At 48.7% G+C, this 14,049-nt stretch overlaps 1 protein-coding gene and 1 pseudogene across 1 annotated transcript; both read left to right on the top strand.

Moving 5' to 3' along the window:
- The first annotated feature begins 980 nt into the window (after positions 1 to 980).
- On the top strand, positions 981 to 7,348 carry LOC108538110 (zinc-alpha-2-glycoprotein-like; annotated as a pseudogene).
- Positions 7,349 to 11,954: 4,606 nt separating this feature from the next.
- Positions 11,955 to 13,401, top strand: LOC108538109 (gap junction gamma-3 protein-like). The gene is given in 3 exon segments (XM_017885960.1): positions 11,955 to 12,011; positions 12,014 to 12,708; positions 13,338 to 13,401. Coding segments are annotated over 3 exon segments (816 nt in total).
- Positions 13,402 to 14,049: the final 648 nt, after the last annotated feature.

Below are 14,049 nucleotides of genomic sequence, written 5' to 3'. Positions count from 1 at the left end.
CACCCACATTGAGGGTGGGTCTGCCTTTCCCAGTCCACTGACTCAAATGTTAATCTCCTTTGGCATCACCCTCACAGACACACCCAGGAACAATACTTTGCATCCTTCAATCCAATCAAGCTGACAGTTTTGTTTGAGACAGAACAATGGCACCGTCTTGGCTCGCTGCAACCTCTGCTTCCCACGTTCAAGCAATTCTCCTGCCTCAGCCTCCTGAGTAGTTGGGATTACAGGCCCCCACCACCATGCCCAGCTAATTTTTGTAGTTTTTTAGTAGAGACGGGGTTTCGCCATTTTGGCCAGGCTGGTCTCGAACCCCTGACCTCAGGTGATTTGGCCCCCTCCACCTCCCAAAGTGCTGGGATTACAAGCATGAGCCACCATGCCTGGCTGACACTGAGGATTAACAATCACAGGTTGCATGTTTACTTGTATGCTTCATACATGTGAACCTAATTTGCATGCATGTGGGTCTCCTTCTTGAATATTCATAAATCCTCCTATCTTCTGTTTGACTATGAATACCCTACCACCACAATAGGCATACATACCAGCTGGGGACTACCCAGGTCCACGTCCTGGACATGTCGAGGTTTTTTCCAGAAGGCAGGGATGAAGTCTGGTTTGACAACACCCAAGTGACCCCAGAGAGTGTCATAATAGACTGGAAAGGTGACACATCCCAGACACCTGCCACCCATCACACACACCTCCCACCCACTGGCATCCTTCCGCCCCAGGCACACACAAAGCCTCAGTCCAGAGATCAACTGTCTCAGCTCTGAATTTGTATAATGTGTGTGTAGACTCACTGATCACAATCTCTGCCCAGCCTGGCTTGTGCATACTTCTTTCTTACTGTCAGGAGAGGAGCCTGTCCTGGCACTCCCATTGGCCTATAGAATCACCTCCCCTGGGCAGGGCCCCAGGACCCAGGATAATACCTGTGCCTCTTGCCCAGAACCCTCCAAGCAGACACGATGGTAAGAATGGTGCCTGTCCTGCTGTCTCATTTACAAATTGTCAGAATAGGTGTTTCATGTTAGTTTTATAATAATCACATTTATAATATTAATCCCATTCTGCACTCAAATCTGAATTATTCAGGGTTCTCCAGAGAAACAAAACTAATATTGTATAAACATGCACATATGTATATATGAATATACAATGTATATTCATATACATTGGGCAACAGAGCAAGACTCCCTCTCAAAAAAAAAAAAAAAAAGACCGAATCTCATTCTGTCACCCATGCTGCAATGCAGTGTCACCATCACAGCTGGATTCCAGTGATCCTCCTGCCTCAGCCTCCTGCGTAACTGCAACTACAGGCAGATGTCACTATGCCTGGCTAAATTTTTATTCATATATGTATTCATATATACATTGTATATTCATATATACACTAAATATATGTATATATTTATACATAGATAATTTTTATACATTTTATACATATATAAATATATACACTAAATATATGTATATATGTATACATATATACGTGTACGTATACACAAAACAGAGAAAGGGAGTTTTATTTAATATTTCTTGTGGCTCACACAATTCTAAGGGCTAAAAATCCTAAATCAGCAAAGCAAGCCAGCAGGCTGGAGACCCAGGAAAGAGTTGGTGTTGCTGTCCTGAGTCTTTGGAGGCAGAATTATTTATTCACTGGGGGACCTCAGCCTTTTCTCTTGATGTCTTCCATTGATTGGATGAGACCCACCCACATTGTAGAGGGTAATCTGTTTTACTCAAGGTCTGATTTAAAGGCTAATCACATTCAGAAACTCATGAGCAAGAATGACTTCAATACTTAAGTTAGAAATCTGCCATATGACCTCCAACATTACTAACACTCATGTAAATTATATTCTAAATTAACTATGGAATTAATTGTGGAAATGTCCCACTCTCTCAGCTTTCATCTTGTACCAAACTGCAAGGTACAATGCCAGGAATTCTGAGAGGTATCCTAGCCTTACCCTATGCTGATCCATTATGGGTCGCTTCTTGAATTGTTTAGTAAATTCGCCTTCCTACACTTTCTAACTATATGTATTTGTCTGGTTAGACTAGAAATATTTATTTCTCATGTCACATTCAATGCAGATTGGGCAAGGTTCCTCTCCTCCACAAGGTGACTCAGGGATCCAGGCTGTTTGCATCTTGGGATTCTTCTGTTTCATCCTGTGGCCTCTATAGTCATCAACGAAAGGGATAAGAGACAGTAGGGGCAAGCCAGGTGGTAGGGTCTTGGACCAGAAGAAAGACACCAGTCACTTCCACTCACATTCTTGTTTGACAAAACTCAGTCACATGGTTCCAATCTATCTATAAGGAGGCTGAAAAACGTTATCTTCTTCTGTGCCAAGCAGATTAAACTCTGTAGTGAAGGCACAGAATGGTCTCTGAAATATCATCCCCAGCATGAAAGCAGAGCCTATTTCCTTGAATGAGGCTTTGATGGTATGAAGCTGAGAGCAGAGGAGAGAGCTGGGGAGGAAGAAGCCAGTGGCCAGGCCTCCCCTCCTGGCCCTCTGCAGCCCCACAATGGGACACCCTTGCATGGACCCCAGCCCTCAGAGTCTTTTCTTTTGCAGGTCATTACTCTCTGACCTATCTCTACACTGGGCTGTCCAGGCCTAGCAAAGGCACCCACAGGCTGCAGGGCACTGTCTTCCTCAATGACCATGCGTTCTTCCACTACAACAGTGAAGACGGGAAGGCTAAGCCCTGGAAACATGAAGACACGTGGAAGGAGTAGAAGACTGGGAGAAGCAGAACCAACTTCAGAAGGTCAGGGAGGACATCTTTATGGAGACCCTGAATAACATCATGGAGTATTACAACAACAGTAGTGGTCAGTGAACAACAGACCATGGGGGTGGAAGGTCTAACCCAAGAGGCAGCCCCTCAAGTGTGAGTGGCAAGGGGTCAGCAGGATGGAAATAGTCCCAATCCCAGCTGAGGAACAGGAGGCACAGCAGAAATGCAGACATGTCCGCATCCCGCCCACCCCACGGCACAGGTGCTCCCCACTTCCCCATCGATTGCCCCATCATCATTCCAGGCCTCAGCTCACACAGGAAGTGATGGCAGAGTCACTTCCTATCCAGGCACCTCTGACCTCTCACCTCCACACCCCACCCATTAGAGGCTGATCTCCCGGTGAGAAGGCATCAGACTCACCCCTGTCCAGGGAAGTTGCCTGGAGAGTGAGCCACTCTCAAAGTCACTCAGACCTGGGCTCACCTGGTGGCTCCGCCAGTCCCAGCTGTTGACAGTGAAACATTCCCAAAATATCTCGTCAAAATTTGCAAACACTGGAGCTGGTCACACAGACCTGGGCTCACCTGGTGGCTCCGCCAGTCCCAGCTGTTGACAGTGAAACGTTCCCAAAATATCTGGTCAAAATTTGCAAACACTGGAGCATTGAGACCTACCCCCAAACAAGTTTGTAATATTTAACTGTGTCTATTTTATGAAGGATGTCACAGTCTGTCCTAATCTCCCTTGCAGCTCCATCGCCTAGGACAGGGTGCAGCCAATATTGGCTCAATTGAAATTTGTGGAATGAACAGAGAAAAGCACCCGGCACACACTGTAGCCCATGCTGAGGGCTCAGGAAGTGCTGATTCAAAACCGCGGGCCGTTAGAGTTCCCTGCAGCCCTAAAGTTTCTCCTCACCATAAGATGCAGACCTGGGAAGGGCCACCTGCACTGTGGTTGGAGGAGCTGGTGGCAGAGCCCGTGCAGAGATGGTCCCTGTGCCCCCGGCCCAGCACTTTTTCTGCTAAACTACACTGCCAGCCCCAAGGCAGCCAGCCCCAGGCCTGGTGAACTGCTGGTGTTAAATTATCATAGAGTGAGTGTCAAAAGATGGGCTTCTAAGTATAAAATTGCCCAAGGTACTACATGGGATCTGAAGGTTTCCAAAAGGAGGCAAGAGATAAGCAGACATTTGAAGGATGAGGGATGGGAGGTCTTGGTAAGGAAAATGGCCCGGGCTGTGTGTCAGCCATAGGAGAGGAGGGGGCCCAGGTGATCAGGAAAGACACTGGGAGAAGTTTTGATGGACAGGAATAGAAATGTCAAAGTGGATAATTACGAGGAAGGAGGATGAAGAGATGAACACAGGGTATCAGGAAATAAGAGTAACTGACATTTACTGAGCACTTACTTTGTGCCAGGCCCATCTATGAGCATATTTAATGCTCCAGAATAGCCCCCTGAAACCGTGCTCTTGGCATTGCTGTTTCGGAGGTGAGGAAATAGAGGCCCAGGGAGGTGACTGGCTCCAGCTCATGCAACATGCCAGGTGGGGGCGGGGAGAGACCATGAGCCCAGACAGCTTGAGAGCTGTCAGTGTCTATGCCAACAGCACCAACCAGTGCTGGGTAAACACCTGCTTTTATAAACAGAATGAAGAGGCTGCGTCCCCCACCCTAGGAGGTCCATTTCTGAGAGTTGTTGCTAATGGGCAAGAAGGTTGGGACTTTAGAGATTTGAGATAAAAATATCAAACACCAAAAAGGAAGAAAGAAGCAATCAGGCCAGACACAGCGGCTCATGCCTGTAATCCCAGCACTTTGGGGCACCGAGGCAGTCAGATCACCTGAGGTCAGGAGTTTGAGACCAGCCTGGCCAACACAGTGAAACCCCGTCTATACCAAATATACAAAAATCAGCTTGGTATGGTGTTGCATGCCTGGAATTCCAACTACTCGACAGGCTGAGGCAGGAGAATTGCTTGAACCCGGGAGACGGAGGTTGCAGTGAGCCGAGATCATACCAGTGCACTCCAGCCTGGGCAACAGAATAAGACTTGTCTCAAAAAAAAAAGAAAAAAGAAAAAAAAAAGGAATGATCAGATTAGGTTGATTTAGGTGATGATATAAACTCCACCTAAAACTGAAAGAAAAGGAGAGCCTTCCTTTCCTCGTATGAAATCACAAATAATTTCTACCAAATTCGGAAACGTACTTTGGTGTGGTTGTGACAGGTTCCCAAGCACTCCCTGTAAGTTCAAACACATAAAAGGAGATGCTACAGAAGAGATAGAAATCTGCCCACAGCCTGTAGCTCTCTTAACTTCTCTGGCTGGCAGGAGTGCATATTTCATCTCAAATTGGCCTGAAATGCCAATCCATATAGTCTTTGCCACTCTCTGCCAACTGTACATCCAGGTAAAATCATATGCCGTGATTACGGAACTGCATGCTTAGATTGCAAAAGCCTTTCCTCCTATTGAGGTGTGAAGAGTGCAGGACTAAGGGTTATTCAGATGGAGTTGGCACTAGGCTGATTGGCTCCCTGTGGGGTCGGGGGACGTTTCAGGGTCTCATGGCTTGTAGGAAAGATTTGGTTGTGAGATCCAGAATAACAGAAGCACTGGAGCATTCTGGAAGAATGCCTATGATGGAAAGGACTACGTTGAATTCAACAAAGAAACCCCAGCCTGGGTCCCCTTGGTCCCAGAAGCCCAGAACACCAAGCAGAAGTGGGAGGCAGAACCAGTCTACGTGAGGCAGGCCAAGGCTTACCTGGAGGAGGAGTGCCCTGAGACTCTGCAGAAATACCTGAAATACAGCAAAAATATCCTGGACCGGCAAGGTACTCACTGCTTCCTGCTCTCCAGTACTGAGCTGGGAAAAACCAACATGATCTCAGGCTGGGAGCTCAGAGAGCATCTTAGGCCAATCTCCTCCATCCGTGTAAGTCACGCAGACCCCCAATTTTCAACTTCTAGGATTCATTTCTTTCCTAGGAGGACATCAAAATTTCAGGCAGAACGGGCCAGGAAAGCCACCAATTCACTGGTAGGCTTCCCAAAATATCACCCACTGAGAGAAGAGGAGCTGGAGGTGAGAGAGGTGAGGGTAACACTGTGTGTAAGAGGCAGAGCTGGAGAGCTGGGGCCAGGCATGCTAGCTCAGCTCTGCCTCTTACACACAGTAATCCCAACACTTTGGGAGTCCAAGGCGGGCATATCACTTGAGGTCAGAAGTTCGAGACCAGCCTGGCCAACAGGATGAAATCCCTTCTCTACCAAAAATACAGAAATTAGCCTGGCATGGTGGCAGGCACCTGTAATCCCAGCTATTCAGTGCAGCTATTCAGGAGGCTGAGGCATGAGAATCGCTTGAACCCAGGAGACTGAGATTGCACTGAGCCAAGATCATGCCACTGCACTCTAGCCTGGGCAACAGAGCAAGATTCGGTCTCAAAAAAAAAAAAGAAAAAAAAAAGAGGCAGAGCTAGGACTCAAATTCCAGATTTCAGTTTCCAAATCCCATCGTTTTTTCTCTCTACAATGATGCCTCCCAACTAGGTGGTGGAGAGAAGGGAGGTGTGTAAAATGTCAGCCCTGGAAGGACAAGAGTGAGCCAGTGTGAGCGGGATTGATGGCTGCAAGCTGAGACTTGGATTGGAGTCGTAGTGAGACTCAGGATTGTGCAGTGCTGCAGGGAAGCGGTTGCTGGATAGAGGCATGGGCTGAACTAAGCAGCTGGACTGAAACTTGGTGAGAGGAGAACTCCAAAGCCCACTGAGAAGTGGGAAAACGTGGAGAAGTGCACGGAGCATTCACAACTTATTGCCGTCAGAGTCAATACATGGGTGGGGTGGGGACTGGGCAAGAGGGAAAGCGTCAGCCTTCCTTGATATTCTGGATAGTGTCCTGGGGCCGGGGGTGGGGTGGGGTGGGGTGGGCAGGTACAGAGCTTAGAGCTCTGCTGATCGCTGACAGCCAGGGGTGGGGGTGGGAAGAGACCTGGGCGGGGAGAAGTCGACCTCAAGCCTGCGATGTCACACTCTCCCCTTCCACAGATCCTCCCTCTGTGGTGGTCACCAGCCACCAGGCCCCAGGGGAAAAGAAGAAACTCAAGTCCCTGGCCTACGACTTCTACCCAGGGAAAATTGACGTGCACTGGACTCGGGACGGCGAGGCGCAGGAGCCTGAGCTACAGGAGATGTTCTTGACGGTGGAAATGGTACTTACCTGACCTGGTTGTTGGTGTGTGTGGCCCTGCAAGACACAGCCCCCTACTCCTGCCACGTGCAGCACAGCAGCCTGGCCCAGCCCTGCTGGAGTCCGGGGAGGCCAGGTAGGAAGCAAGGGCTGGAGGCAATGTGGGATCTCAGCCCCAGTAGCTGCCCTTCCTGCCTGACATGGGAGCTGAACCACAGAAATCACTGTCAATGGATCCTCAAGGCCCAAGGAACAGTGTGGGGAGACAGACAGGAGGTGGATTTGGAGACCAAAGACTGGGATGCCTGCCCTGAGCTGACTCGGACCCAAAAATCGTCTCGCCTCGAACCACTGCCTGCCATTGTCTAATCTATAGAAGCTAATAAATAATCATCTCTCTTTGTCTAGCATGACAAAGAACAGTATTAACTGTAAAATCCTGTAGAAATGTGACTTGATTTTCTCATTGGTCCTGCTCCCAAGCACTGGATTCATCTGAAACTCTTGGTTTCCCCTGGAGGTCATGGTTCCTGGACACTCTGACTTGGGCAATTCCAAGCATGGCCCGGACCCGCTGTCCCTTAGGGATTCTTCAGGTGTCCCCTGCTGACATCCACAGGCATGGCCATGGCCACTCTGGCTGTGAGGTGCTAGAACCCTGCAAGCTCTTTCACACAAACCCAAGCCTCCTGTGCCTCAGTTTCCCCATACTCCTTGGCTCCCTGGGAGACCCGGCCCTCCACTCCAGCTGCTCCACATCTCCACACCATGTTGGCCTTGGCCCACCAGCCAAAGTTTATTTGAGAGCCCTCAGCTCTCTAGGGTACAGCTCAATGAAGCAGGAATTGGCTCTGAGGTTCTCAGACTCCCTCTGAGTCCCTGAGAGTGAGTGTCCTCAAATGAGTCACCAATCGCCACACACAGTTATCAACCCCAAACACACAGGGGAGCTCTCACCCCGACCTTCTCATGAAGCCTCACCTGCCTGTGTCTGTGCTTTTCCTTCCTGTGGGACAAGAACTTTCTTTTTTTTCTCTCTCTCTTTCTCTTTTTTTTATTGAGAAGGAGTCTTGCTCTGTGGCCCAGGCTGGATTGCAGTGTCGCGATCTCAGCTTACTGCAAACTCCACCTCCCAGGTTCCAGCGATTCTCCTGCCTCAGCCTCCCAAGTTGCTGGGATTACAGGCATCAGCCACTACACCCAGCTAATTTTTATATTTTCAGTAGAGACAGGGTTTCACCATGTTAGCCAGGCTAGTCTTGAACTCCTGACCTCAAGTAATCTGCCTGCCTCGGCCCCCCAAAGTGCTGGCATTACAGGCGTGAGCCACTGCGTCTAGTGACAAGAACTTTCTTCATATTCTATACTCAGCCTCCCACTCTGGATTATTCCAAACTCCATCCTCCAAGCTGGGTTCCATAGAAGAGTCATTCCCAGCCTTTAGAATTCTGAGTTAATCGTCTTATCTTTCATGAAAGCCTAAATTTGAAGGCTACAATTTTTTGTTTTAACACTTCGACTCCAATTTGAAAATCAAAGCCGAGAAATTACTTTTTTTTTTTAAGTCTACATAAAATCCATCTTTTCCCCTTCCGGGGCTAAAACATCCTATCTGAACAGTAGCCAAGTTCAGGAAAGAAAATGCAAATAGTTGCCTGGCGTGGTGGCTGACGCCTGTAACCCCAGCACTTTGGAAGGCTCAGGAGGGTGGATCACAAGGTCAGGAGAGCGAGACCAGCCTGGCCAGCATAGTGAAACCCCGTCTTTACTGAAAATACAAAAAATTAGCCGGGTGTGGTGGTGTGTGCCTGTAATCCCAGCTACTCGGGAGGCTGAGGCAGGAGAATCACGTGAATTCAGAAGGTGGAAGTTGCAGTGAGCTGAGATCTCGCCACTGCACTCCAGCCTGGGCAACAGTGCAAGACTCTGTCTCAAAAAAAGAAAATGCAAATAATCAAGAGAGAAAAATACAGCATGTGATATGTGAAAATATGAGGACACTTGGAGCAAATAAAAGGTGAAAGTTAAACATTTCAGATCAACGAAGAAACCAAAATCCACGTCATCAGACCAGGGCTAAGGAAAATTGAATAGGAGATGTGACCTCATCTATAACAAGAAACATGGATGATGATGAAGGAGGAGCGAGAAGCTGCAGGATTCAAGTCCTGGTCAGGTGTGGGGCAGGAGGAGAGGGACACAGGGCTACTGAGATACCCAGGGAAAACTTCCTGGAGCAATTCGGATTTCAGAGAGATGTGGAGGCCTAAGACAGCTTGCCAAGTCGAGGTCAAAAGATTTCCACACAGAATGGAATTTTACATACCGTGTTCTTTTGAGTCTCCGGTGCCTACCAGAGAATCAAATATATAATAAGTCCGGGCACGGTGGCTCATGCCTGTAATCTCAGCTCTTTGGGACACCAAAGTGGGAGGACTGCTTGAGCCAGAAGTTCCAGATCAGTCTGGGCGACATAACAAGACCCTGGTTCTACATTTAAAAAAATAAAAAATTATCCGGGCATGGTGGCACACACTTGTAGACCCAGCGATTTGGGAGGCTGAGGCAGGAAGATCACTTGAGCATGGGAGGTCAAGGCTGCTGTGAGCTATGACTGTACCATTGTACTCCAACCTGAGCAACAGAGCAAGACCCTGTCTCGAAAAATAAAATAAATAAATAAATAAATAAATGCACATATTAATACAATAGGTAATTAATACATAATTTCTGGATGAATCAATAAATGCATAAGCAAAGGCAATAGAAAACACTAAATATTTCTGATGACCAAGAACAACCCCTTGGCCGGGATAGTGAATTCTACTGGGAAAGAAGGTTGAAAAAGCAAAGCTCAGAGAAATTGAAGAGGACCTTAACATATGTATACCTGGCTATACCTGATTGACGTATTTTGCCTGATTCAGTGTGCATCATTCTTCCAGCCTACCTGGGAACTAGCCCCAGGAGAGTCTGCCAGGCAGAGACAAGATACTCTGAGGCAGGGGTCTCCAACCCCTGGTACCCGTTCATGGCCTGTTAGGAGCTGAACCACACAGCAGAAGGTAAGCTGCAGGGTCGAAGCTTCATCTGTATTTACAGCCACCCCACCATTGCTCCCATTACCGCCTGAGTTCGCCTCCTGTCAGATCAGCATCTGCATTAGATTCTCATGGGAGCACGAACCCTATTGGGAACTGTGCGTGCGAGGAATGTAGGTTGAACGCTCCTTTGTGAGAATCTAACGCCTGATGATCTGTCACCGTCTCCCATCAACCCCAGATGGGACCGTCTAGTTGCCAGAAAACAAGTTCAGGGCTCCCACTGATTCTACACCATGGCGAGTTGTAGAATTATTTCATTATACATTACAACGTAATAATAATATAAATAAAATGCACAATAAATGGGACGCGCTGGAATCATCCCAAAACCATTCCCCTCCCTAATCCGTGGAAAAACTGTCTTCCACGGAGCCGGTCCCTGGTGCCAAAGAGATTGGGGACCGCCAGCTTAAACAATAAGAGGTCTTTTTCTCAGGCAGGTTCCAATCAGCGCTGGGCCGGATTCTCTATGGCTTTTGCCTGCCCCCTACTGGTCAAAGAAATAGTTGCAGCCAAGTGTTAGGATCCAGTCCTTGGGAATTTGGCTCAAAGCCTGGATGCAAAGGCCGTGAGATAACGGTCATCCGGTCTTCCTCGCACAACTTTCACAATTCCCGCCTTCTTTTTTTTTTTCTTTTTTTTTTTTTTTTTTTTTTTTTTTTTTTTTTTTTTTTTTTTTTTTTTTTTTTGAGACGGAGTTTCACACCCAGGCTGGAGTGCAATGGCGCGATCTCGGCTCACTGCAACTTCCACTTCCCGGGTTCAAGCGATTCTCCTGCTTCAGCCTCCCGTGTAGCTGGGACTACAGGCGTCCGCCACCACACCCAGCTAATTTTTTGTATTTTTAGTAGAGATGGGGTTTCATCATGCTGGCCAGAGTGGTCTACAACTCCTGACCTCAGGTGATCCACCCGCCTCGGCCTCCCAAAGTGCCGGGATTACAGGCGTGAGCCACGGCGCCCAGCCAATTCCTGCCTTTTATTATGGAGGAAAACCTCCGCGGGATGACAGCACCCCCATTGGACGTCTGTTACCTCATGGAACTTGGATCCGCTCACCGGGTGCTGCAAACACTGACGTCTGGATTCCAGTGAGAGAAACTGAGGCATTTATTGCAGGGTGCCAAACAAGGAGAATCAGCCAGCTCAAGTGTAAGACCTGAACTCCCCAGTGGCTTGCAGGTAAGGGTTTTCAAAGGAAGAGAGGCAGAAGTTACAGGCAAAGTCATAAATCAATACATGGCCCTGCGCAGTGGCTCACGCCTGTAATTCCAACACTTTGGGAGCCCAAGGCAGGTGAATCACCTGAAGTCAGGAGTTCAAGACCAGCCTGGCCAACATGGTGAAACCCCATCTCTACTAAAAATACAAAAAATTAGCCAGGTGTGGTGGCGCACGCCTATAATCCCAGCTACTCAGAAGGCTGAGGCAGGAAAATCGCCTGAAGCCAGGAGACAGAGGTTGCAGTGAGCGGAGATGGTGACACTGCACTACACCCTAGGCGACACAGCAAGACTCTGTCAAAAAAAAAAAAAAAAAAAAAAACACTCGTAACCTGGTGCAATGGTTCACACCTGCAATCCCAGCACTTTGGGAGGCCAAGGCAGGAGAATTGCTTGAAGTCAGGCGTTTGAGACCAGACTGAGAAACATAGCAAGACCCCATATCTATAAAAACATTAAAACTTAGCTGGACGTGCACCTGTAGTCCCAGCTACTCAGGAACTTGAGACAGGACAATTGCTTGAGCCCAAGAGTTGGAAGCTGCAGTGAGCTATGATCACACCATTGCACACCAGCCTGGGCAACAGAAGTCTTTAAAAACAAAAAATCAATAATGTATAATCATCTTTTTTTAAAGCTCCCTAACAGGATGTGTAGCAGGTTCCTGTGGCGGCTGCTGGTGGAGAAGAGCTGGCACTCCCCATCCCCCGCCCCGTGGGGCGCCTCCTGCTTCCCCAGCTCCTGGGATTCCGCCTTGTGCTGCTGGCTGCCAGTGGGCCTGGAGTCTATGGCGATGAGCAGAGTGAATTCGTGTGTCACACCCAGCAGCCGGGCTGCAAGGCTGCCTGCTTTGATGCCTTCCACTCCCTCTCCCCGCTGTGTTTCTGGGTCTTCCAGGTCATGTTGGTGGCTGTACCCAGTGTCCTCTACATGGATTTCACTCTGTATCATGTGATCTGGCACTGGGAATTATCAGGAAAGGGGAAGGAGGAAGAGGACACCCTGATCCAGGGAGGGGAGAGCAGCAGAGATACCCCAGGGGCTGGAAGCCTCACGCTGCTCTGGGCTTATGTGGCTCAGCTGGGAGCTCAGCTGGTCCTGGAGGGGACAGCGCCGGGGTTGCAGTACCACCTGTATGGGTTCCAGATGCCCAGCTCCTTCGCATGTGGCCAAGAGCCTTGCCCGTATAGATTAACCTGCACCTTTTCCCACCCCTCGGAGAAGATCATCTTTCTAAAAGCCATTTTTAGAGTCAGTGGGATCCGTCTCTTGTTCACTCTTTTGGAGATTGTGCTTCTGGGTCTGGGAAGACTGTGTAAGCCCCTGCGGAACTTCCTGAGTGGGGCCTCTTCCTCCAGCCATGCCCTGGCCCTGAGCAGCAAAAGGAACCTCCAGCAGACACTGTGAGCCATCCGTCGGTCTGGTCAGCCTTGTTCCATTTCAGAGACTATGTACCCCACAGCCCCAGTGACTAGGGGTGACAACTCCTGACCTCCCCGACCTGTGGATATGGCCAAGTCGAGGTACTGGTTAAACAAAAGAGCTTAAGGAGTGAAGGACCTGCCATGCCCTAATACACAGGATGGTTATGTTGATTATGTCAAGTTGAAAACTTTGGAGAAATTGCTCTCTCAGAAAGCACTAACTGGGCCAGACGCAGTGACTCACGCCTGTAATCCCAGCATTTCGGGAGGCCTAGGCAGGCGGATCACTTGAGGTCAGGAGTTCAAGACCAGCCTGGCCAACATGGTGAAACCCCGTGTCTACTAAAACTACAAAAAGTAGCTGGGCATGGTGGCGGGCATCCGTAATCCCAGCTACCTGAGAGACTGAGGCAGCAGAATTGCTTGAACCTGGGAGGTGGAGGTTGCAAAGAGCCAAGATGGTGCCACCGCACTCCAGCCTCGGTGACTCTGTCTCAAAAACAAAAAAAAACAAAAAATGCTGGTGTTCCTTAGGACTGTGTTGCGGTCCCTCTCTCTCCCCATCTCACACCCTCACTCTCCCTGGATAACTTTCCCTCTATCTGTAGCTCCAGCCACCACGTCCTTGCAGATGACTTCCCAGTGCAGATCCCCAGTCTGCGCTGCCTCTGAGTTCAGGCTTAAAATCCTGTTTTTCGGCCAGGCATGGTTGCTTACGCTGTAATCCCAGCACTTTGGGAGGTCGAGGCAGGCAGATCACCTGAGGTCAGGTGTTTGAGACCGGTCTGGCCACCATGGTGAAACTCCGTCTCTACTAAAAATACAAAAAAGTACAGGCATAGTGGAGAGCGCCTATAATCCCAACCACTTAGGAAGCTTAGACAGGAGAATCGCTTGAACCCAGGAAGCAGAGCTTGCAGTGAGCCAAGATTGCACCACGGCACTCCAGCCTGGGTGACAGAGACTCCGGTCAGAAGCCTCCTAGGCTCAGGCACTTGCTCTGGGAGCAGTGGGCTTCTCTGGATCCTTAATCACTTAATCTTTATGGGCAGGATCGTAAAACACACTGTGCGGATCAGTGTCAGATTTCCTTCTTAAGCTAATAGAACAGAAAGCAGCTTTCAGGATTCAGGAAAGATTTTTCTGCACAGGCAACTCAGTTGCAGTTGCGTGTTATTGCCACCAGAGGACACTATGATCCTGCTAACATGATGAAAGGCTCTCCCCTGGATTTAATAACAATCTTAGCAATTTATTTATTTATTTATTTATTTATTTATTTATTTATTTATTTATTTTTCTTGCTCTGTCGCCCAGGCT

The sequence above is a fragment of the Rhinopithecus bieti genome, unplaced genomic scaffold (assembly GCF_001698545.2).
Source record: "Rhinopithecus bieti isolate Rb0 unplaced genomic scaffold, ASM169854v2 scaffold_14454, whole genome shotgun sequence".
NCBI lineage: Eukaryota > Metazoa > Chordata > Mammalia > Primates > Cercopithecidae > Rhinopithecus > Rhinopithecus bieti.
This window is presented reverse-complemented; position numbering and strand designations above follow the sequence as displayed.